The following is a 24,540-nucleotide window of genomic DNA, read 5'->3' on the forward strand; positions in this document are numbered from 1 at the left end:
TGTACTACCTTCTTTCCCTGCCGAGGCAGATAGAGAAAGGATATTCTGGTGCCTGGATCCTTGCACCTAGCGCCTGGAATGTTCCGCACGCTAGAAAGGAGACTCGCTCCTGGTAACATTCCGCTTGCGTGGAAGGTCCCGTGCGCCCTGACATTTTCCGAGCGCCTACTAGACCCCTTTTAGAAAGAGCCTCTTGCCCGGAAACGTTCAATGGAAGGATCGTTCTGATTGCCACTCTACTGTAAGGCTCCTTGCTCTAGCCGTCTGTTTTTCTGGCGCAATTTGCGCCAGGCTGGCGCTTCGTCTCTTTGAAGGCCCGGCCTTGCGCCAAGAAAATGTTCTAGAACGCGGCTCGCGTTTGGTTGTAGGAACGCGGCTCGCGCTAGTCTGTTAGCTGGAACGCGCCTCGCTGCTGGCTATAGGAACGTAGCTCACGCTAGCTTGCTGGAACGCGGCTTCCTGGCAGCGGCTGGCTCTTGCTCAGTGTTCTCTTGTTTAGTTTTTCAGAGAACGCGCTAGATCATCGCTCCAAACATACATTCTTCGTCTTTTCGGATGTAAGATGAAGAGACGCACTTTTTTAAGGATGCCTTATCAATGGCTATCCTTGGCAGTCTGGGACGTTCTACAGAACTGCGAGGGGACGCCTGACCGGTGGGGGTTCTCCCTAACCTTCCTGCGGCTGTCGACTTTCCTCCTCCACTGGGTCTGGGAGTTTGGAAGAGGTCTAGGCCTGGAAGCGCTACGGAGCCGATCAGACGCACCCTCCACTGCACTGGGAACACTATATTCACTTCTTACCTTTTTTTAGAGCTCGCCTTTTGAGCTCCATCCATTTATCTTCAAATTTGCACATATGAATTTGTAGATTCTGTGGAGTAAGAAGGTGATTGAGGATGCAACAACTACTAGAATTGTCAATACTCTAACTGCTCGTTAGTACGAGAGCTCTTAAAGCTTCTAAAGGAAGCGTATCTAGTTATATGCTTTCTGACTTCCTAAAGTAGGAAGTTAGATCTTATATTTCCTTCATCAAGTTTCTAACCACTTATACACGTATTAGTGAAAAAAAAAAATATCATATTTCCCTTATTGCAAAATATAAGTGTCTACCGAAAAATTCGGTAGTTTCACGTAATATATTCTTCGAAATTTCGAAGCCAAATTCATTAAAAAGTTAATAAAAGCGTATGCCAAACCAAAGACCCAGTACTTCCCTGCAAAAGACAGCCCAGAAGGTCGATGGCGATGAAAAAACAAAAATCAAGTCAGGAGGTAGCAACAACGTATGTTGACACTACCGCGACAGAGAAAATCTGGTTCTAGAACGGTAATCGTTCCTATTCCTGCCACCCAGCGGCAGGGGCGGTAGATCACCTGACCTACCTGCAGCGTGTGCCGCGAAATTCGAATTTCTGTCGGGGACGACGGAGTCTATAGCTAAGTATATATCTGCTGGGTAAGTTCCATGTACAAAATGCAATTGTAATCTAAAACTCTTATATGTATTCTAGTAATATTCAATGTTACCTTCATTTTGCAACAAATTGGAAGTCTCTAGCACAATATTTCGATTTATGGTGAATTTATGAAAAAAACTTTTTCCTTACGTCCGCACGGTAACTCTTCCGAAAAAATCATAAATTTTTTCGTGTGATTGTCGTAATGTTTGCACCATTTTAAATTAGCCGTTACATAAAGTTTTATATATGGAAATGTGTGCAATTTCATGCACAATACAACTAAAAATAACCCATGGTTGTAGCTTTTATCAGTTTTGAAATATTTTCATATAAATAACGATAAGTGCCAAAATTTCAACCTTCGGTCAACTTTGACTCTACCGAAATGGTCAAAAAGCGCAATTGTAAGCTAAAACTCTTATATTCTAGTAACATTCAATCATTTACCTTCATTTTGCAACAAATTGGAAGTCTCTAGCACAATATTTCGATTAATGGTGAATTTATGAAAAAAAAAAAAAAATTTCCTTACGTCCGCGTGGTAACTCTTCCGAAAAAAATCAGAAATTTTTTCGTGCGATTGTCGTAATGTTTGCACCATTTTAAATTAGCCGTTACATAAGGTTTTATATATGAAAATGTGTGCAATTTCATGTATAATATAACAAAAAATAATTAAAGGTTGTAACTTTTCTCATTTTCGAAATATTTGCATATAAATCACGATAAATAGAAAAAAAACCACATTCGGTCAACTTTGACTCTACCGAAATGGTCGAAAAACGCATTTGTAAGCTAAAACTCTTAGTCTAGTAATATTCAGTCATTTATCTTCATTTTGAAATAAATTTGAAGTCTCTAGCACAATATTTAGATTTATGGTGAATTTAAAAAAAAACTTTCCTTCCCTCCGTGCGCAGATTCTCTGCCGCAAATCTCCGAAATGCGTACGTTGCATTCTTGTAATATTTGCTCCGTTTCATATTAGGCGTTTCATAGTTTTATATATGAAAATGTGGGTAATTTCATCTAGAATACAAAAAAAAATAATTGAAGGTTGTAGCTTTTCTCATTTTCGAAATATTTGCTTATAAGAAAAATATAAGAAAAAATTCGAAATTCGGTCAACTTTAACTCATCCGAAATGGTCGAAAACTGCAATTGTAAGCTAAAACTCTTACAGTATATTTGGATTTATGGTGAATTTTTGAAAAAAAAATTTACGTCCGCGCTTTACGAATATCATTTTGTGATAATATTTTCTGTGTTGCTTTGATCGTTTTACAATGTGTTATATACCAAAATGATCGCAATTTAGTGTACAATACAACAACAAAAATTAACTTGTTAGCTTTAATTTATTTTATCCTTTTGTTTTGCTGCACTAGCGCGATTTGAATACAATTTAATATATGAAATTTTGTTTTTGTTGCCTATCATAATATTGCATTATTTATATATGATAATGATATTTTTTTTTATTTCTGATGGTTGCATACTAAACTTCAGGCAATGAAAAAATAAGGAGCCAAAAATGAACTCTTCATCTTGAAAACTAAGCGCGCTGTGATTTTTTGAAAAAAATATTTTTTTCTGCTTCAGCACTTACTCCAAGACCCCCTCGGCATATGGGAGACAATTTTTATTATACCCCTTTGGCGTTAAAGGGTTAATATTATTTGAAAATTAGTAAAACATTTATTTATCATACATACACCTCAGTGAGAGAGAGAGAGAGAGAAATAGAGAGAGAGAGAGAGAGAGAGAGAGAGAGAGAGAGAGAGAGAGAGAGAAAATTATTATTCTTATTATTTAATATAATTTTATCTTACTAAACTTAATAATACAGTATTAATCAATATCTGAAAATTAGTAAATAATTTTTGTATCATAAAAATGTATTTAGTAATAAAAACAACATAAAAATACACTAATTAGTGAACTTTTATCAAAGGAATAACCCACGAATGAGTGAGTCCTCCCGCAAATAATTTTTGGATGGGTCCCACAAAAAAATCCACGAATAGGCAAGTCCACAAATCTCAAGAACTAGAATACCTGGGGTTGACTGTATATAATTTTCAGTTTGTGTATATTTGTATGTATATATGCACGTCTGCATTTAGTTTTATTAAAATATGCACTTTTGCTTGTTTCTCTCTCTCAACAGGTTCTGAATAACCCCCAAGCATGAAGCTTCAGGGAAAGTAATGACTGATGGTGCTGGCAAACATACAGCTGACAAAGAAAGGTGGGTCACAGGGGCAGCTCCTTTAGCAATTCGACATAGTGAGACAGCAGATCAGTTTACCTTTAGACCTGGGGCCAATGAGGAGCCACCAGAGTCTTGAAAGACCAAAGCACAAAGCTCTGAACTAGTAAATTCTGTTCTACAAACCCTCGGTCCATTACATTAGGAAGACTCACTGATTGGTGGGAGCAATGTGAGTGAGCCTCTAGAACTGACTGGAGTTCAGCACACCTGGGCTATTCCTCCTGGTCGTAAGAACGAGGAGGAGTACCCTGCATCTGACAACTTGATTGGAGTATGTATAGGAACTGCATGATCAAGAGTCAGACCTCTGGGCCTTTTTGAAATGAGAGAGGAATTGTGACTTATCTGAAAATAGGCTGGGAAGAATATTTAGAGTCGGAAGCATTAATGCAAAGTTCTGGGAAGGGTTTGCATTATTGCCAGTCTCCTTCCTCCCCTTGCTAGAGAAGGAGCGGGATTGCTTCTATAATTCTTACAAGAAAAATAAAAAAGCAAACTCGATGTGCAAGCTTGCCACATCAATCGCCAGACCAGCAAGTGTACGTTCGAGTCCTATCCTCAAACTGAAGGAAGAGAAGGTGGAGAGGCCAGTCACTCTCGCATCCTTCTTACCTCTAGAATCACAAACCATAGGCAAGATGCAACTTGTCCTCTTGACAAAGGTGGGTAAGCAAACACAACTTGCGAGTATCCACCACCATTCCAAGGAAAAGAGGTTCCAAGGACCTGTGGGCAGAATTTTCTATTTACTCTGGAAGCAGAGCTAGTCCGGTGGGAAACAGGCGAAGTCTTCCATTATTCGTTTTCAATTCAGGGTGAACAAAGAATAATTGAACAGCTTATGAATTAGAAAATGTATATTAGAAGACAAAACTGAAACTGTCAGAAGAAAATCATTCTGTCATCACAGCAGCCGATGTGGAAGGTGTGATGGTGCAGAAGACTACCACAGACTTCTTTTATACTGTGGGGTAAACAGAAAGATGATAAGTCTAATGAGATATATCTCTGATTCTCGCAACAGCAAATGTTGAGCATGAGACATGGGCCTTATGCAAGAATTCTAAGCCAACCAGAGACCTAAGTCTGTGATTGCTGGCCAGAGAGATTCAAATTGGTAGTTAATCCTCGACGGAGGAGAACCAATACTAATACGAACAGAATCTCGGAGCAAAAGTGCAGCATTCTGCCCCACTTCCCGCGCTCAACTCTTACACCGAGTTGCCTAGTAATGTATTCTATGATGGAATGCATTTGCCTAGCACCATCGAGAGTAAAGAGATACACTCAAGCTTCAGCATTTTAACAGAAATGGGAGTGAAAGAAACTCTCTTGTTCAGTGATAAAAGCAAATTTTGTGGTGTTGTAAGCAAACAATACCATTAATAATCTCAAAATCAAAACTGGAAACTCTTGGGAGGCCTGAAAGGCTGTCCTGAGTTTCTGGTTAATTAAAAGAAGGTATTATTCGTCTCTGTTACAAACCGGAAAAATTAACTTACAGATATGTGCCTATTACTTGGACGATGCAACTGATAACAGAAGCATGTCACGAGAGAAATATACTAGTACACTCAAAGGTTCCTGTAAATCACATTCCAGCCTAATTCTTCTTCATTAGAGAGACAAGATATGGACTGGAAGCAGATCTTTATTCTCTAATGAAGAGAACGAAGGTGAAGTTGTCCTAAAGGAAGACTTCTACAGTGATAACAGGATAGATACCAAAGATGACTAGTTCAAGCCAAACTGATTGTTCCTAAAATAGTAGCACTGGAGAGGTGTTCAAACCTCTTGGTGCTATCCATCCTGAAGAGAATGATGTATGTTTGGTAAGATTCTAAGATTGAACAAAAAACATAGTCTCTCGGTTTCAAACTCTGAGGAGTAGGCTCCACAGATTTCCTCTTATTCACTTGTTCATTCCAGTGTAACCAGGAAGTAGAGGGAAAAAAAGAGAGGAGGAGGATTGTTATTGCCAGCTCTTCTCTGAACTTACGATGTTCTCACTTTGTTAAACGAAGCATTCATTTCCTACAACCGTTTCGTTCGTGTACGCGAGCAAAAGTTGACTGGAGTTAAATGCAGTAAAAGCTGGCGAGAACTTGCCACATCTTGCTATGCTACACAGAGGACCTCCTCCTTATCTCCATCAGATGCCTTGTCCCGAGGAACAGCAACATCAATCTTGGCACCTGAAGAATAGCCATTCCTGGCTTTCACAAGTGGGTCCGAGCCACCAATGCAACTCAGTCCCTTCTCTTCCCCTGTGCCACTATCATGATTATGAGTTTTAATCGTCAACAAAGAACTTTCACTTCTTCCCAATTAACTGTTCTCCTTTGAGGTCGAAGCTCCAAGAAGAAGAATAAAGAGGGAAGATAAAGGTCCAAGACATGAAGACGGTACTTGTCCATTCACCTAGAAGGTGTTGCATGCAATTCCAAGCTCTGCATAACTACAAACCAGACTGAAGAGCAAACTCATCTGTACTGGTAAAGACTTGTCTTGCTATCCAAGCATTTGTGATAGTGAGCGCTCGGCAAGAAAAACCGCCTCTTGTGAGACAATAATTGGCCGAGCCTTGTCTTGCCCTGGTACTCTACAATATGATGAAGCCAAGCACTCAGCAAGCACCAGCAAAAGCAAGGGATCAAAGCGCTCAGTGAGACTCCCGATTATTGTAATCATTATCGGGAATGACCGTTGTCCAAGTGTTTGGAAATCACAGAAAACCAAATCACTCTGTGAACACCAGAAATTTCAAGGAATTTAATGGCTTAGTGAGACTCCCAATTTCTGTAATAACAGTTAATGGGATGTCTTTCTCGCCCAATCATTTGGAAACTACTATAGTAAATCATAACACTCTGAGAATGCCAGAAATTCCAAGGAATTCGAGCATTCAGCGAGATTCCCAGGTATTGTAGCAACAATTATCAGGAATTCTCGTTTCGCCCAAGTGCTTGCAGATCATAGAAGACCAAAACCCTGGAGTGCTAGAAATTCCCAGAATTTAAGCACTTGGCGAGATGCCCAAATTTTGTCAAACGATCATTGGGGTGGGACCCCTCCTCGACTCCTGTAGAAATCAAGAAGGAACAGGCATAAAAACCAGTCCTAAATGCGAGAATTTAAGACGAAAATGCGAGTACAATTTAACAGAATATACACTCGAGGCTCCCAAAACGCAAGAACTCATAGGGGACTGTGAATTGAAATATGTCCAAAAGACAGAAAAAGCCAGGGAGAACACAGTCCCCAGATCTGTCCAAAGATCCTTCTTCAACGACGTGGATATACATCCAGTGGGACTCTAAGATCCTTCGAGGAACATAGTCCCCCGATGCTGAATCCTATGAAGAGCACTCTTCAGGATTCCTCCTAATTACCTTGCCCCTCCTGGTGTAGCCATAGGAAGTAGAGGAAATAGTTGAGGAAGATAGGATGCTCTTGCTCACCCTGCTAGCAGAACTAGCAGAAGAAGCGAGTTGCGGGCAGCCAACCAACCTGCGGTTTGTTGAGCCACAACGCGAGTCTAGGAGTGTTACTGTCCTGGAGAAATGCTGTCCCGAGGTGGGAGAAAAATTCGCCGCCACCGAGACCGGTCAGTCACGCTAACGTGACCGTGGTCTGGGTGGAGTTAAGCGTACATCTCACTGGCAAGGGCCAATACTATCCTCCAATGCATCCCAGTCCTCGTCAAGGCCGAAACCTCTCAAGAGGATTGAATGGGGGACCCCTACAGGTCTCATCGCGTTCATGGTCCCACAGGACTGTCATGTCAACCCTGGGTAATGAGCAATCACCAGCAAGGCATGAGTCACCTGAGCGATTTACTCTTTTCTTCCACTCCGTGCCTGAGTTGTGATGGTAAGCAGACTCAGCGTTACCGGCTCTAGATGCACGTGAATCCGTAGATTTACATGCACTCAGGTTATCTTGCAAACGAGCACCCGACACGGAGCTAGTCTTAGGAGCAGAATCTCTAAGACTAGCAGCAGAAATGCAAACTGAAGTTTGTGTTTCTATGGCTCCCGACACGCTAGTCCCTGGGGACAGCATGACGGTTCCTGTTCCTGAAGGAACAGGCGACCCAGCAGAAGAACCAACTGCCCCCTTAGTTTGAGGAGGCAACCCTTAGAAGTACTATGACGAGACTTCTTTTGGGGGGGGGGGTGGGGGGGGGACGACGACGACGACGACCTTCTCCTTCTTCGGCAGGGAGCCTTAGAAGTCGAAGGGGAGGATGTTGAAGAAAAATATGATGATTACGAAGAGGAAGATGACAACACTTGACAAGCTCTCTTCCTCCTCAACTTCTTCCTCTCCAAATTCTGCAAGATTTCTTGTACAGGATGAGGCACATTTACTAGCAAAAGTAGAGTTAATAATCACAAGACAGCCGCAAAGGCGTTGTCCAGTGATGAAACTCTAGGACAACAGTGGCAAATCAATATAATTTCCAGTAGTGAAAAAGTACACACACTCGAGGACCGGTATCACAACATGCTATGAGTTATAGGTACAATTTCGAGGTTAGGATATAGCCAACACAAAGATATCCAACCATCTACTGCTTCAATCAACTATCACCACTGTTAGGCTGTAAAAGAAAGAAAATATGATTAAAAACAAAAAATAAGGATACTCCTCTTGCATCAAAGGGCACCACCCTCCAAAATGAGATCCCCTCAGACACCAACAACACACGGCCCCGCCCCTCTTCGTCCAACAAGTTAGCAAAAGGACAAAAGAGGAGAATAAATATCGGAAGAAAAACAAGGGACGAACCTCCGAAGATCCCCTCAGTAATTTCCAAAGCGTAAGTGTAAATACCAAATGAATACACTGTCTTTCCTTGATGTTAAAGGACGAAAATATGTAATAATGGTGTATAGCACACCCTTGCTGCCAACCCTTAACACACAAAGTAGAAAAGCAGCTAACAAGGCTATCACAAAAAGTGGGTCTGTATATTAACTATTAAAGTCAATTAATATTAACATCAATCACAATATAAATATATACAGGCGGTCCCCGGGTTACGACAGCTCCGGCTTACGACGTTCCAAGGTTACAACGCTTTTTCTTAAATATTCATTGCAAAATCCGCCCTGGGTTACGACACTTGTTCCGAGGTTACAACGCTGACGCTTCCGACGCTCCGAGTTAACAACGCTTTTAAAAAACGCATACTATGATAAGAATCCTTTAAAGTTTAACACAGTATATTAATAAAAATAAGTTTTTGATTAGATTACAACAAAAATTTTGAGGTTATGATGATTTTCGACACTTTTTATGTCGTATTTTTTAAATTTTTTTTAGTGACGCCTCATATGCGGAACTAGTTTCCGAGTGAATGAATACACTAGCTTGGGATGCGCAGTTTATAACAGTCCAAAAGCGCAAATAATGAAAAAATCATTGCTTGTTTCCAGTACGTATACATAATTAACAAAACTAAGTTTCTGGTTAGATTACAACGCAAATTCCAAGGTTACGACGGTTTTTTATGCTTTTTAACGATACCTCATACGTAGAACTAGTTTCTGAGCGGAGGGCGCATAAATTAATTTACGCTATTAAACTGTATGGTAACCATAGTCAAGGATAAGGAACGCATACTCAAACAGTATACATATCCTTTAATACAAAACAGCAAAATATTATTGAAACATTATTTCACTTAAAGAATCCATTTATACTCTACTTAGACTTGGATATAAAAACTATAGTTTCTCTCTCTCTCTCTCTCTCATCTCTCTCTCTCTCTCTCTCTCTCTCTCTCTCTCTCTCTCTCTCTCTCTCTCTCTTTGTATTTTCCGACAAAAATAATCACTAATTAGTGTATTTTGATGTTTATTTTCATGACTAAATACATTTTTATAATACAAAAATTATTTGCTAATTTTCAAATATTAATTTTGATTAATACTGTATTGGTAAGTTTAATAAGTTGAAATGATATCACATAATAAAAATAATAATTCTCTCTCTCTCTCTCTCTCTCTCTCTCTCTCTCTCTACTACAAAGATGTGTTTTTTTTGTATGATAAATAAATGATTTACTATTTTCAAATATTAATATTAATTTATACAGCAATAATATCAATTCATTTAAAGAAAAATACCATAGTGAATTAGTAAGATTTTAGCTTATATATTTAAAAAATTATGGAAGAATGAAAGAAATCCCAGTCTTCTTTCAGTAACCTTTTCTCGAACTCCAGGTACTAAAAACTGTCAGAATATATCAAGTTCTGTGACAGCCAGGAGGGGGAAGAGCTGCTGTGTTGCAATCAAGAGCTCATGAAATTCCCCCCCCCCCCCCCCTCTCTCTCTCTCTCTCTCTCTCTCTCTCTCTCTCTCTCTCATTTACTGAGACTCAAGATTTTTTATGTACTTGTACTATTTGTTTTTAATATTTTCAAATAATATAATAATAATAATAATAATAATAATAATAATAATAATAATAATAATAATAATAATAATAACTGTAATTACAAAATTCATGTGATAGTATTTTAAAGAAATACAATACGTACTAATCTATCCATGTCACTTTTAATTAAGGTTAACACTCTCTCTCTCTCTCTCTTTTTTTGCCACACAAGATAATAATGTGCCATAGTGGTAACTCCCTCCCTCTCTTTCGCTGGAAGCGTTATAAGTATTTTTGAGAGAATAGATGTAAAATGTTTATTGATAATTTCAGTTATTTAATATTAATAATAATAATAATAATAATAATAATAATAATAATAATAAAACTTTAATTACAAAATTCAAAATGGTCGTATTTTAAAGAGATGAAAATGACCTTTCCATTTCACTTGTAAGGATAATTCCTCTTTCTTACTGAGATGAGAGAATTTTTATGGTAGATGCACGTGTTTATTATATTTTCAAATAATAATAATAATAATAATAATAGAAGTACAGTGGACCCCATAATAATAGAAGTACAGTGGACCACCCGTATTCGCGGATTTCTCTCGGGAACGTTTCCCTGCATTATTCGCGGAGAATTCGCGCATTCGCGGTATTTTTCTATGAGAAATATCCACAAATTCCTGGTTTTTGTTATCAATTTCATCATAAAATGCACTTTTTGTCATGAAACTATTAAAAAAACCAAGTATGAAAATTTTTAGTGGTTTTTCTTAAGTTTTAACTACCAAAATAGGCTGTTTTTAGCATTTTTATAGGGGTTCCAAACATTCGCGGATTCTAAATATTCGCGGGGGTGTGGTACGCATCCCCCGCGAATACGGGGGGACCACTGTAGTAATAATACAATAACTAATTTCAAAAGAAAATTCTTCCCTTCGTCTTTTTCTGCATCGATTTCCCTACCTCATAACTCCAGTGACACTCGGAGCTGGGAAAGTAACAATGCCATACAATGGTCAACGAATTTAATGGTTTTATGTAATCTCTCTCTCTCTCTCTCTCTTCTCATCTCTCTCTCTCGTCTCTCTATCTCTCTCTCTTGTATTTTAATGAAAATATACAGTAATTTGTGAATACACAGTGTTGCACATGAAAAAAGTAAATTAGTGATAATTTTAGAGATACGGCCCTAAGAAAAATTGCAAATTAGTGAAATTTTCCCTGTGGACATGTTTTCAACAACGTCTTTCCGACTTATGACGATTTTCGGGTTACGACGAGTCTTAAGAACGGAACCCACGTCGTAACCCGGGGACCGCCTGTATATTTAAAATAAAAAGGAAAGATCCCACCGGGAAAATCATGATTAACAGTAGTCAGCAAGAGCTCACAAACATACATCTTCATCGGAATACAGCCGAAAGCAAAATGGAGTGTTTACATCTGGGCAGGTGGGCCTATCCACCTACCAGACGGTAGTTACTACCTAACCACCCTGTTCAAGAATTTAACAGCCGTATTCCAGCCTAAGATGAAAGTAATTCCTAACGTGAAGGACCAAGGGTTTGTTTATCATGTTGGAACAAAAGACAATTGTAAAAACCTTTTGAGTGGGGATCCTCTGCAACTTGTATAGCCCTTTTTGCTAACAGGGATGTCATTTCTTGGGCGAGAGTTAAGAATTTCTCTGAATTGGCAGAGTAAGCTGTCAAAATTAGTGGAGAGTTGGCTAAGGGAGGGTTTTGAATGAAGGGAATGGTGCAACCTTCTTTGAGAACCTTCACAACCCATGGTTCTGCCCCCTCTCACTTTCCAACTCGCCCAAAAACAAAGAAGCCTTGCTCCTACTGGAGTGCAGAAGACTTGCTTCTCATTTCTTGAAATAAGATTTAGAAGTACATGACTTCTCTATTGCTCTGGGAGTAAAACAGACATTCCCTCAAGCTCTGGGGAAACTTCTTGATTTACCTCTGCCACAAAAGGGCTGATACTGAGCGGAAGACAAAGAAGAAGCACGAACATGACTGGCAGTCGTTTCCCTAGGGCACTTCATAGACTGCGCAAAAAGATCTAGAGTAGAGTTGTTCTGAAGATCCTAAGAAATCTGTAGAACTGTGGGCTAAGGAAACAGGTGCTACTATCAAGTGGCAAGAACAGAATAGCAGACCTCCGAGAGCGGGTCACTCCTTTAGTAGTAAAGGAGCACCAAAGCTCCCTCTTCTTGAAGATGACTAAGGTGAACAGGGATCCTAATTCAAGACACCCATCCGTAATGCAGGATATAGCACCAAGCAAGTCAGATACTGAGTCCTCCAAGATGGCAGCACATTCCTTAATCTTGTGAGCTAATGTTCCTACACACCAGTCCATAAAACTCATAACTTCCAAAACACTGGAAATGTTTTTCAGAAGGTGATCCAGTTCTGATGTCAAGAACTAATTTTGGTTGAATTGAAGGCTGACCTCCTAGAGGAGTCAATAAGACCGGAGAAGACCCTGGGGCCCCCGGAGGAGGGCAGAAAACTCCTGGGGTAAGAGCTTCCCCTGTCTTGTACAAACAATGCCTCCTAGCAGACAGTTTAGAAAGAGGGAAAGAAAAGTTGACTTTCCCTTGCTCTCTCTTCTCTGAGAGCCACAAGTTCATTTTTTTAAAGCCTCCTTGGATAAGGAAAAAACCAACTTTGGAAGCTTAGAGGCACCTTCTACCTGGTTATCCATCTGGTAAATAGAAGTTGGGGAAGCCGGAGCTGCTGGTGAAAAGAAACTAGGCAAATATGCTAACAAATATTGAAGCAAAGAAAAATATGCTGAAGGAGTATCATTAACTAAATCCTGTTCTACTTCTTCTTCCGAAGAGACAGGAGACAAGTTGGAAGGGAGTTGAGCAGCAACTGGAGGTTTCTGAAACAGACCCAAAGTACAATAATCCAGTTTTATTTGGATATCCACTATTGAAGAATCAACAGAAGAAGTTTGCATTCCTGAAGGATGTGAAGGCACTGCAGGAGTTGCAAGTCCTGATAACTGAGGAGCAAATGAAAACTCACTGAAGGAGGCTGATTCGCCAAAGGGAGCTGAGGTGCCAATGGGAGCTGTGGCACCAATGGGCACTGTGGCAGTGATGGGTGCTCTTTGTGCCAATGGGCACTAAGGTACTGATGGAGCGGGCGCCAGAGGGAGCTCTTGTGGAGCCCCTGGGCGCTTTGTTGACAACGGGGGCTCATGAGACGACTGAACTGAAGAGGGAATACAGTGGATCCATCATATTCGTGGGGGATGCGTACCGGAACCCCCTGCATATAGTTAAAACCCACAAATTGCTTATAATAATCTATCTTGAAAGTTCAAATACCACATGTATACCTTAAATAACATCCTACTTCAAATATACTATAAATTACTATCCTATTACTGTATTAATCTTTGAGACTGTATTATTAAATTTTAATTTCAAAGTCATCTAAACATTTTACCATTGATATATGTACAGCCAACACATTAGAGAGAGAGAGAGAGAGAGAGAGAGGAGAAGGAGAGAGAGAGAGAGGAGAGAGAGAGAGAGAGAGAGAGAGAGAGAGAGAGAGAGAGAGAGCAACATCATATATCTGACCATCAAGACTGAAATTATGAATTATTTCTGAGACATAGAGAATAGTAATGAAGAGAGAGAGAGAGAGAGAATAACTCCTTACGACTCCTTCCCCCCTACCAATACATACATCGAACTGTCATTTAATCCCTGCCTCCTTTCTTGAAGACTAGGAACCACCATTTCTTTCATTAATCTTATTAATAGTGGTACCTCATTTGTTGAACGTTTCTTATGCCGAACTTTCCGTTTTTCAAACAAAATTTTCAAGAAAATTTTGTATCGTTTGTCGAACAAATTGCTTTACTTCAAACTGACTGACTATCTAGTTTATACTTGTATTTGACGGCCTACTGGTCTTACAAGTTAAACTGTATCAAATTTTATTTCATTTACAATACTATATAGTTTAATGATAACCATATTCAACAAATGAATAAAAGTACAAAGTATTTAATATAAAACTTTTCAATATAAAATTTAGCATAAAAGGTGTATAAAATAGTACGTAACCGTGGTGATGTCACGCCCAGCTGACTTGAGACTGAACGAGGGAACGTTGATATGTTGAGGAGAGAAAGAGAAGAGAGTGTTTAAATATTACTGTTTGTATGTAGAAGCATAACAATTCACATAAAAAGGGAATTTCCCATAAATTTAACATAATGATAAAATGAAAACATTCAAATGCAATACAGAAAAAAAAAAAGGAAAAAAAATCTTAATTGAGCCAGTGTTCGGTGTGCCGAGTGAGCCGGTCTAGTTGAACAATATTAACAATATTAAATGAAAGAACAAATCTTTTCACAATAAAACTTAGCATAAATGATTAACAAAATCATTCGTCATTGCAGTGATACACAGCTAACTTGAGAGGTAGAGGGCTGAGATTTTTACAGGTTTGTATGGCGTGCAATGATTGGTCGCTGAAGCACACTTCTTATGGGGAAATTTTCTGATTGGGCGAGAGATGCCCACGTGGTTGGCACTGCGCACTCCCATTGGCCCACTCACGCCCTCAAGCAGCACATAAGCCTCTCTGTGGTTTATAAGCACTGCGCCACTTGCCTTGAGTGACAGCAACTCTGGACACGTAAGTTTGTCATTCGATACCAGTGTTGTAAACGTCATAGTCACAGAGAGGGAGAATTGGCGATTCTGCCAATATGTATAACACTTTTTTGGTGGTGATGGCACTTGAGCCCCTGTGGTTTTAAGGACCTCAAATGAATTTTGTAATTACAGTTATATTATTATTACTATATTTGAAAATATTAATAAACACATTATGCATACATGTACCATAAAAATACTCTCATATCAGTAAGAGAGAGAGAGAGAGAGAGAGAGAAATTATGTGAACATTAGTTGGCAACACTGCAACTCGCTCCCCCTAATGTCACATTACTTGACATATTTGACAACTCTGGACCTCAGCTTAGTACCTGGATCTAAAAATAAAGATGAGGGGTAGAATGGATTTTTCTTCATTCTTACATAATTTTTTTTTATTTATAAACTAAAATCTTACTAATTTTGTATCTGAAAATTAGTGAATAATTTATCTATCAAACAAAAAACATACATTTCTGTAAGAAAGGTAGAGAGAGAAAATTATTATTTTTATTATTATGTGATATCATTTAATCTTATTAAACTTACAAATACACTATTAATAAATATTAATATTTGAAAATTAATAAATCATTTTGGTATCATAAGACAGAGACGAAGCTGAAGATGACGACACCTTCTTGGATCTCTTCTTCTTTCTTGCCTTCCTCTTTGACAGTTTCTGCAGTAGAGATGTCAGGGCCCCCCAAGGAACTAGTACATGGGCAGGTCCAGGGACAGGAGCAGGAACAGGTGCAGGTACAGAGGCCGGAACAACAGCGGGAACGTCAGGAGGTGTCATCTCTGTCATGACCATGGGAGACAGGGACGGTAACCCATGGGCAGGGTAGCAGTGTCACACCAAAACCAGGAGGGGGAGGCACTGTAGTAACAGGAGCTGGCAACTGGTAGGCGGATAGGTGTGGTCTGGTCCCCAATACTACGTTCGTCGGGTGATGAGACCAGACCAGGTGAGGAGGCGCGTAGTAGCTGGGCAGTGTCACCGTGGTGATGGTGGAGGTGACGACTGTATGCGTTACTGCGCTGCTAGCACCTCTATTAGGGTGTGACAGAAAAGCTTGGATTGATGGCGTGCCAGCTAGACCCAAGGAAGTCCACCCTTGTTCGAAGCCTGACTCTTCCCCTGCGGAAGCAAGTCAGGTGGATTGGGGGTCCCCCATTATTCCGAAGGTGTATGACCCTCGAAGCGAGGGGAGGGCCCTACAGGAGCAATCCCAAGGTCTGCAAACATAGCTCTCCCCCTCTTCTTCCCTCTACGGCTCATTGGAAGGGGCAGGAGAAGCGGAAGCCTACCCCAAAGGGATGACAGTGAGTACGGGACGATTGCCAGGAGAGAGGTAGGAAGAGGTAAGGTTTGGTACCGTAGGTGCGGTGGGAGGTGTCTTACCCCCTTCACAGACTTAGTCTTCCCGATATATTTCCTCCTCCCAGCAAACTTCCCCCACTACGTCACAGACCAAATGGAACACTCGGCGCACGTCATCCAGATTACACTCATGCCCCCAGCATGATGAGCAAAGGGCGTAAGGATCAATTTCTATCGTGGCACGGATTTTGCCACGTCTCCTACAATCTACTCCGGGGCAGCACCGGCTGGGGGCAGAGGACACAGACTGTTGCAATTCAGGGGTTTTCATAATCTTTATTTCACAAACACACTATCACAACAAACAATCACAACAACAAAAAACAAAGAAAAATCCCACCGGGATTGAAAAGAAAACAGCAATAAACAGTCGGGCAGAGAGCAGTGAAGAACATGTCCATCCACAACGATGGCCAAAAGCAAATTGGAATGTTTACGTTCGGTCAGAGGGACTACCAACGACCAGACCGGTAGTTAACTACCAAACTGCCTTATTAAAGAATTCAGCAGTCGTGTCCAGGCTACGCCCTAAGTAATTCCTATCGTAAAGGACTGAGGGTTTGTATATCGCGTAAGAACAAACAAAAGAAGTATGTAATTAAGGATATGGCAATTCACAAGTATCCTACCTCATGCGATGTCTTGTCAGGAAGAGTTCTAAGCCTTTTCTGGAGATGAAGGTAATCATCTTTAAACTTTCTCAACTGATTATATTCCTTCTCAACCAACTCAAGTCTCTGGAAATCATGAGAACAAGGATTATTACTTTTACCTTTACCTTTTTTAGAAGATTTAGTCTAGTATTATGTGACTGACTAATGAACATTGAGATTATAGTACATAACATGTATTGTCAGTAGTAGCTGTCATGATAACAACAGTGCATCAATATAATAATGATATTCCAGTAGTTATTAATCAATATTATTATTTGACTCAACCAAAATGGTAGAAAAACGCAATTGTAAGCTAAAACTCTTACATTCTAGTAATATTCAATCATTTACCTTTATTTTGCAACAAATTGGAAGTCTCTAGCACAATATTTCGATTTATGGTGAATTTATGAAAAAAAAAACATTTTCCTTACGTCCTCGCGGTAACTCTTCCAAAAAAATCAGAAATTTTTTCATCCGATTGTCGTAATGTTTGCACCATTTTAAATTAGCCGTTACATAAAGAATTATATATGAAAATGTGCGCAATTTCATGTAGAATACAACAATAAACAACCCATGGTAGTAGCTTTTATTAGTTTTGAAATATTTTCATATAAATAACGATAAGTGGCAAAATTTCAACCTTCGGTCAACTTTGACTCGACCGAAATGGTAAAAAAACGGAATTGTAAGCTAAAACTATTACATTCTAGTAATATTCAATCATTTACCTTTATTTTGCAACAAATTGGAAGTCTCTAACACAATATTTCGATTTATGGTGAATTTATGAAATAAACTTTTTCCTCACATCCATGCGGTAACTCTTCCGAAAAAATTGCAAATTTTTTCGTCCGATTGTTGTAATGTTTGCACCATTTTAAATTAGCCGTTACATAAAGTTTCATATATGAAAATGTGCGCAATTTCATGTAGAATACAACAATAAACAACCCATGGTTGTAGCATTTATCAGTTTTGAAATATTTTCATATAAATAACAATAAATAGAAAAAATTCGTCCTTCGGTCAACTTTAACTCAACCGAAATGGTCGAAAACTGCAATTGTAAGCTACAACACTTACAGTCTAGTAATATTCAATCAATTACCTTCATTTTACAATAAACGGGAAGTCTCTAGCACAATACTTCGATTTATGGTGAATTTTTGAAAACATCTTTTTTTATGTCCGCGTGTTATGAATTCATGCATCATTTTGTGATAATATTTTCTGTGTTGCTTTCATTGTTTTACAATTTGTTATATACCAAAATCATCGCTATTTAGTGTATAATACAACGAACAAAAATTAACTCATTTGCTTTAACCGTTTTGCTCACAGCGCAATTTGTATAAATTATATATGAAATTTTTTTTTGTGCTGTCATATATCCCAATATTTATATATGATAATGATATTTCTTTTTCATTTCTGATGGTTGCATACTAAACTTCAAGCAATGACAAAAAAGGAGACAAAAATGATCTCTTAATCTTGAAAACTAAGCGTGCTGTGATTTTTTGAAAAAAACATTTTCTGCTTCAGCACTCACTCACGAACACCGCCGGCATACGGGAGACGATTTTTAAAATACTGCTTCAGCGTTTAAGGATTAAATGTAAAAGCATGAACATTTATAAATCGACACATCAATAGCTAAATTTGCACTCCTTTAACTCGATATTTTCGACATAGAACAGCGTCAGAGGCATATATTTTACTCTAATAACTATGTAATAACTCTGCATAACCTTTATGGGCTGAACGGTATTTCTACAGATGTACGTACTCGTTAGACATAACGGCGCTAGCGGCGCTGTTGACTGAATATTGTGCCGTAAAAATACCTTAAAATGCCTTATTTTTTTAATGCATATTTTTGAGGACAGCCGTAAAACCGATTCGCCATTGAGCGATTGTGTCGTTAGAGGTGATTTTTGGTTAGCACCAGGCCCCCAGGAACAGAACCCCTGCTGTTAACCAGGAGCTGCCTGTGTGTGTGTGTTGTGTATGTATCTATATATATATATATATATATATATATATATATATGATACTTTCTAAAAGTATATCCCTATATGAGATGATGGTCTGTATTTTCTTAGGGACAAGCAAGAATTACAAGGATACTGTAGCTACATTTAATTAGTAAGACTTGATAAATTACTGTAATAGTACCTACTTATACATAAATATTTTGATTGCAGAGGGTAGGGAAAAGATTGCTTAGTGGGGTTTACCTGTCTGTGTTCATGTTGCAACTGCACCAAATTTTCAAGATTGTTTTGTAGTGATTGTACTGAATATTTAGTTCCTGCACCATCTTTTTCACCACCAGTATCACTGGAAGAACGTTTTTTCATGACCTCACCCCTAAAATAAAAATCTTCATCATAAAACATATTTATAACTATTTGATCCCTAAATATAGTAATATCAAGGACAAATGGCTTACTCAAAAAGAAAATAACAGGTTGTAAAAACATGAAATAAGTTCCACCAAATTTTTTCACTCATGCTATCAATAACACTTTATTCCTGAAAAATGACAATTTGTCGAAAATTGCATTTTTCCTAACTATACAAACCTGAGGTCCTTTAACAATAGGAAGTAGCTAGCGGCAGCTGGAACGGTCGTAAGCTTCGAACAAGGGGAGAACGGTAGTTAACTGCTTGTCCGACAGTCGCGCGGGAGGTAAACAAATCACTTTTGCTTTTGGCCCATGCAAAATATGCAGAGTGAGGGGTGGCATGAGGAGGGACTATATGTAAAGGACCTCAGGTTTGTATAGTTAGGAAAAATGCAATTTTCGACAAATTGTCATTTGTTCCGATACGTAATACAAACCATCGGTCCTTTAACAATAGGAAGACTCACTTCTTGGTGGGAGGAATCTGAGTCTTTTGATGAACAGACTGGTGTTCGTCCATCCTGGAATGCCTCCCTGGTCGTAAGAGCGAGGGAGGGATCCAAGCCTCTGTCCGATTGATCGGGGTGTGCACCGCAGGATCAATGGTCAGACCTCTGGGCCGAGTACTAAGAGAGAGGCAAGCGTATCTCTTCGTACCAGCAAGCAAGAACTTGTTCCTGTTTGCAAGAGGCAACATAAAGTATGGGTTGTCTCAAGCTGGCATCCACTTCCTCCCCCTTGTTGGAGGAAGTGGTGGATATACGCTCCTATCCCTAGTGAAAGGGATAGGATGGGGCTCTGTTGAGTAGCTCACCTGCATCTTGTCCTTATCCAGCAGGGTGACGACCGTGTCCCTCTAACCACAGGTAGAGGGGAAGAAAAAGATGGGAAGAGGAGCCAGTCACACTCTCATTCACTCATCCATTCTTACGGTCACACCAGGACTCGATGCTGTTCAGCCTGCGAGGGTCTGGGTTCGCTACACAACGTGTTGAGCAGCCACCACGGGTCCCGCAAGGAAAAAGATTTGCCAAGGACCTGTGGGCAATATCCGAAGGTAGAAGGAAGGGCATGTGGTCTGGTTGGACCAGACCCCTGCCTTAGACCTGCGCCACGGAGAAGTTCTTTCGGACAAGGCAGCATCTCCTTCGCATCGAAGGCGGTGAAGTCCATTAGGGAGGGGATTGTGAACGACTCGAACCAATCGTCAGGGACCGAAGGGTTCTGAGTCTTCGCTACGAAGTTCGGTACGAAATCGAGAGTCACGGATCCCCATCCCCTGGATGCTTGACTTCGCAGGAGAAGTCATGCAGTTCCTCAGAGGAAAAGAAGGAAATAGTCGCATGACCTATCCCTCTTCTCTACTTCGGTGATGTCCAGTACCCATACTGGTCTGTCCGTTTGCCACGAAGTCTCTCGCATCCTCCTCTCCCCATGCAGCGAAGTTCTCGGTAGTGGATAGGACACCGACACTCCATGGTGGGTGTCAATGGTATGGGTACTGTGACAAGCTATTAAAACGAAGTAATGATTGCTCTGTAACAACCGAACTAAGTCAACAGCGTAGTTCGTAACTGACTCGGGCGCTCTGACAGCTGCCGACTGACTGCGTTCGGTAGGAGGCAAGTTGTCAAAGCATCCGAGTAAGTCACGTGACCTTCGCCTTTAAAGGGTTATGCCGAGAGACCAAACAAATAATGTATTTGTTTGTCACCAATGCCGGACAGCGAGGTGATGATTCTCTTAAGGCATGTGCCCAACAGGCGAAAGTCAATTGCCTTCTAGAGACCGAGGTCCCTGAAGGTAAAACATCTCATGGTTGTTGAATCTCAGCTAAGGAGAAATGATATTGTTAAGATACAATAAAGTTTTGTACATACTTACCTGGCAGATATATACTTAGCTATAGACTCGGTCGTCCCGACAGAATTTCAAAACTCGCGGCACACGCGACAGGTAGGTCAGGTGATCCACCATTCCCGCCGCTGGTTGGCGGGGTCTGGAACTATTCCCGTTTTCTAAGCCATAATTTCTCTTCCACCTGTCTCCTGAGGGGAGGCTGGGTGGGCCATTAATCGTATATATCTGCCAGGTAAGTATGTACAAAACTTTATTGTATCTTAACAATATCATTTTTGTACAAGTAACTTACCCAGCAGATATATACTTAGCTGATTGGCACCCTTGGTGGCGGGCAAGAGACAGCTAAAAACAAAATAATACTTAAACTAAATACATTAAAAAACAGGGAAAAAACAACCTATGTTCTTGGATACCATAATCCATAGTTCCTACCTTATTGGGCTGAAGACTTCATGACTACTGTCGATGAGTCTGCTTGCCTCAAGAGTTTCAACGAGGAATGAACCTATAGTTGAATAACTCTTTGGATCGTGTCAATGGGGGCTAGCCCGCTTACGCGACAGAGCCTATACTGGATCGTACCAATGGGGGCTGACCCACTTACATGGTAGAGCCTTGACCTTTTGTCATATCAATGGAGACTCGCCCTCTTACATGACAGAGTTAAGGTTATTAAACAAATCACAAAGAGCACTGAAGCCAATCCCGATCACCTGACCATGTTAGTATTGTTACAATCTATGAATTGTAAGAGGGTTCCCTATTCCCTCTGACAATTAACCAATAAAAACAACCACCAATAAAATGAAGTTTTTATGATAAAACAAAGTTTAATGTATACTTACCTGGCAGGTATATATATAGCTATATTCTCTGTTCCACCTGGCAGAAATTTTCAAAACTCGCGGCAAACGCTAGTAACCTATTAGTAGTTCAGGCAACCACCACCCCGTTACCGTGGCGCTAGCGCTAGGAACCGTTCCCAATTGGGCCAGATTTTCTCTGAACCCTGTCTCCTGAGGGGAGGCGGGTGGGAATTAAATTATATATACCTGCCAGGTAAGTATACATTAAACTTTGTTTTATCATAAAAACTTCATTTTAATGTATGACACTTACCTGGCAGGTATATATATAGCTGATTGACACATTTGGAGGTGGGTCAAAGACAGCAACATTCTTAGAGTATAAAAATATTATTAAAATATTATTAAAACTCTAGGTTCCTTACCTGCTAAGGTAGCTGACTTCATAGGTCCTGCCTCTAAGCCTGCTTAAACCTTAGTAGCTCTCAACAAGGAAGTGTCCTGTATGTTGAAGAAGCTAAGACTGGAACTGACAACTGGACGTGACCAATGTGTTGACAGATCCGTACAGCCCTCTTATGCCACGGCATTCAAGCTAGTAATAGATCATTTACCTGAACTACACACACACCATCACCGGATAATACTAACAAGACTGAGAAAAGTACCGCACACTTTTCTCAGACGACCAATAAACACAAAACACCATCACCTAATAAAATCAACTAGCTTAAAAGAAGGTTATGGGGTAGTAACTCCTTTGCCCAATACTGTACCCGAGGACACGTATGGACCTAGCGTCTGACAATTATCAAAGGTTGTCTGAACATCCCTAAGATAATGAGACGCAAATATTGAATTAGTTCTCCAATATGTGGATTCAATAATTTCCTTGAGGGCTAAATTCTTTTAAAAGCTAATGAAGTCGCCACTGCTCTGACTTCATGAGCCTTCACTTTCAAAATACCAAAGTTCTGCTCTTGACACAGCATATGAGCCTCTTTAATTAACTCTCTCATGAAGAAGGCTAGAGCGTTCTTCGTCATGGGTCTGCTGGGGTCTTTAACTGACACCACAGAGCATCAGACTTCCCTCTGATACCTCTTGTTCTTTCCATATAACACCGCAACGCTCTCACTGGGCAGAGAACTCTTTCTTGCTCGTGACCCACTAACTCAGCCAAACCCAAAACTTCAAAGGATCTTGGCCAAGGATTAGCTGGATTCTCATTCTTGGCCAAGAAACCTTCTTGGAATGAACACACTGCGTTGCCATGTCTCCATCCCACCTTCTTCGATATGGCCTGAAGCTCACTAACTCTTTTAGCAGTTGCCAATGCTACTAAAAAGATAGTCTTCTTAGCAAGATCTCTCAGAGAGGCTTCCTCTAAAGGCTCGAATTTGCTAGAAGTTAAATACTTCAAGACCACATCAAGGTTCCAAGCCGGTGGCCTGCATTGTGATTGTTTCTTCGTACCAAATGACCTAATCAGATCTCGAAGGTCTAAGTTATTCGAGATGTCTAGCCCCTGTGTCTAAACACTGAGGTTAGCATACTCTTATAACCTTTAATTGTCGAAACTGACAAGCGTAAATCCTTCCTCAAGTATAGAAGGAAATCTGCGATTTGGGTCACAGAGGTACTGGATGAAGACACTTTCCTGTTCTTACACCACTTCCGGAAATTCTCCCACTTCGACTGATATACTGTGATTGTGGAGGTTCTTCTGGCTCTAGCCACTGCACTGGCCACCTCTCTAGAATATCCCCTCGCTCTGACCAGACGTCGATAGTCTGAACGCAGTCAGACCCAGAGCGAGGGTATTCTTGTGAAACCTGTCGAAGTGGGGTTGTCTGAGTAAATCTACTCTTAGCGGAAGAGTCCTTGGCGTATCAACTGTCCATTCCAGTACCTCTGTGAACCAACTTTGGGCCGGCCAAAACGGGGCTATTAAGGTCATCCTCGTCCTGGTCTCTCCCTGACTTCTTCATCACTTTCCCCAGTACCTTGAACGGAGGAAAAGCGTACAGATCTAAGTTTGACCAATCCATCAGGAATGCGTCGACCCGCCACTGCTTCCTGGTCTGGGATCGGAGAGCAATAGGTTGGTAACCTTTTTGTTCTGGCTGTCGCAAACAGATCTACTACTGGACGGCCCCACAACTTCCACAGGCTCTGGCAAACCTCCATGTGCAAAGTCCACTCCGTCGAGAGAACTTGTTCTCTTCTGCTCAACAGGTCCGCACCCACATTCTTCTCTCCTTGTATAAACCTGGTGAGTAGCACGACCTTTTCCTCTTCCGCCCAAAGCAGAACTTCCTTTGCCAGCTTGTAAAGGGGAAAGGAATGAGTCCCTCCTTGATTCCGGATATATGCCAGCGCCGTGGTGTTGTCCGAGTTGACCTGCACCGTCTTGTCTCGAATCAACTCTCTGAAGTGCTTCAAAGCCAAGAAAATTGCCATCAGTTCCTTCCTGTTTATGTGCCACTTTGTCTCTTCCTTGCTCCAAAAGTCCCGACACCTCTTGAGGCCTAATGTCGCTCCCCAACCCACGTCCGACGCGTCGGAA

General features: G+C 40.4%; 1 protein-coding gene across 3 annotated transcripts in view; it reads right to left on the reverse strand.

Moving 5' to 3' along the window:
• LOC135212974 (unconventional prefoldin RPB5 interactor-like) overlaps window positions 1-19,308 on the reverse strand; it is a 224,808-nt gene extending 205,500 nt beyond the window's left edge. For all 3 annotated transcript variants that reach the window (XM_064246735.1, XM_064246737.1, XM_064246736.1), the window contains exons 1-2: window positions 19,132-19,308; window positions 16,859-16,966 (exon numbers count right to left, since the gene is read on the reverse strand). In XM_064246735.1, the coding sequence (XP_064102805.1) occupies window positions 16,859-16,966; window positions 19,132-19,293 (270 nt within the window). In that variant the 5' untranslated portion in view covers window positions 19,294-19,308. The remainder of the gene's footprint in view (window positions 1-16,858; window positions 16,967-19,131) is intronic.
• Window positions 19,309-24,540: the final 5,232 nt, after the last annotated feature.

Source organism: Macrobrachium nipponense, chromosome 42, assembly GCF_015104395.2.
Source record: "Macrobrachium nipponense isolate FS-2020 chromosome 42, ASM1510439v2, whole genome shotgun sequence".
NCBI lineage: Eukaryota > Metazoa > Arthropoda > Malacostraca > Decapoda > Palaemonidae > Macrobrachium > Macrobrachium nipponense.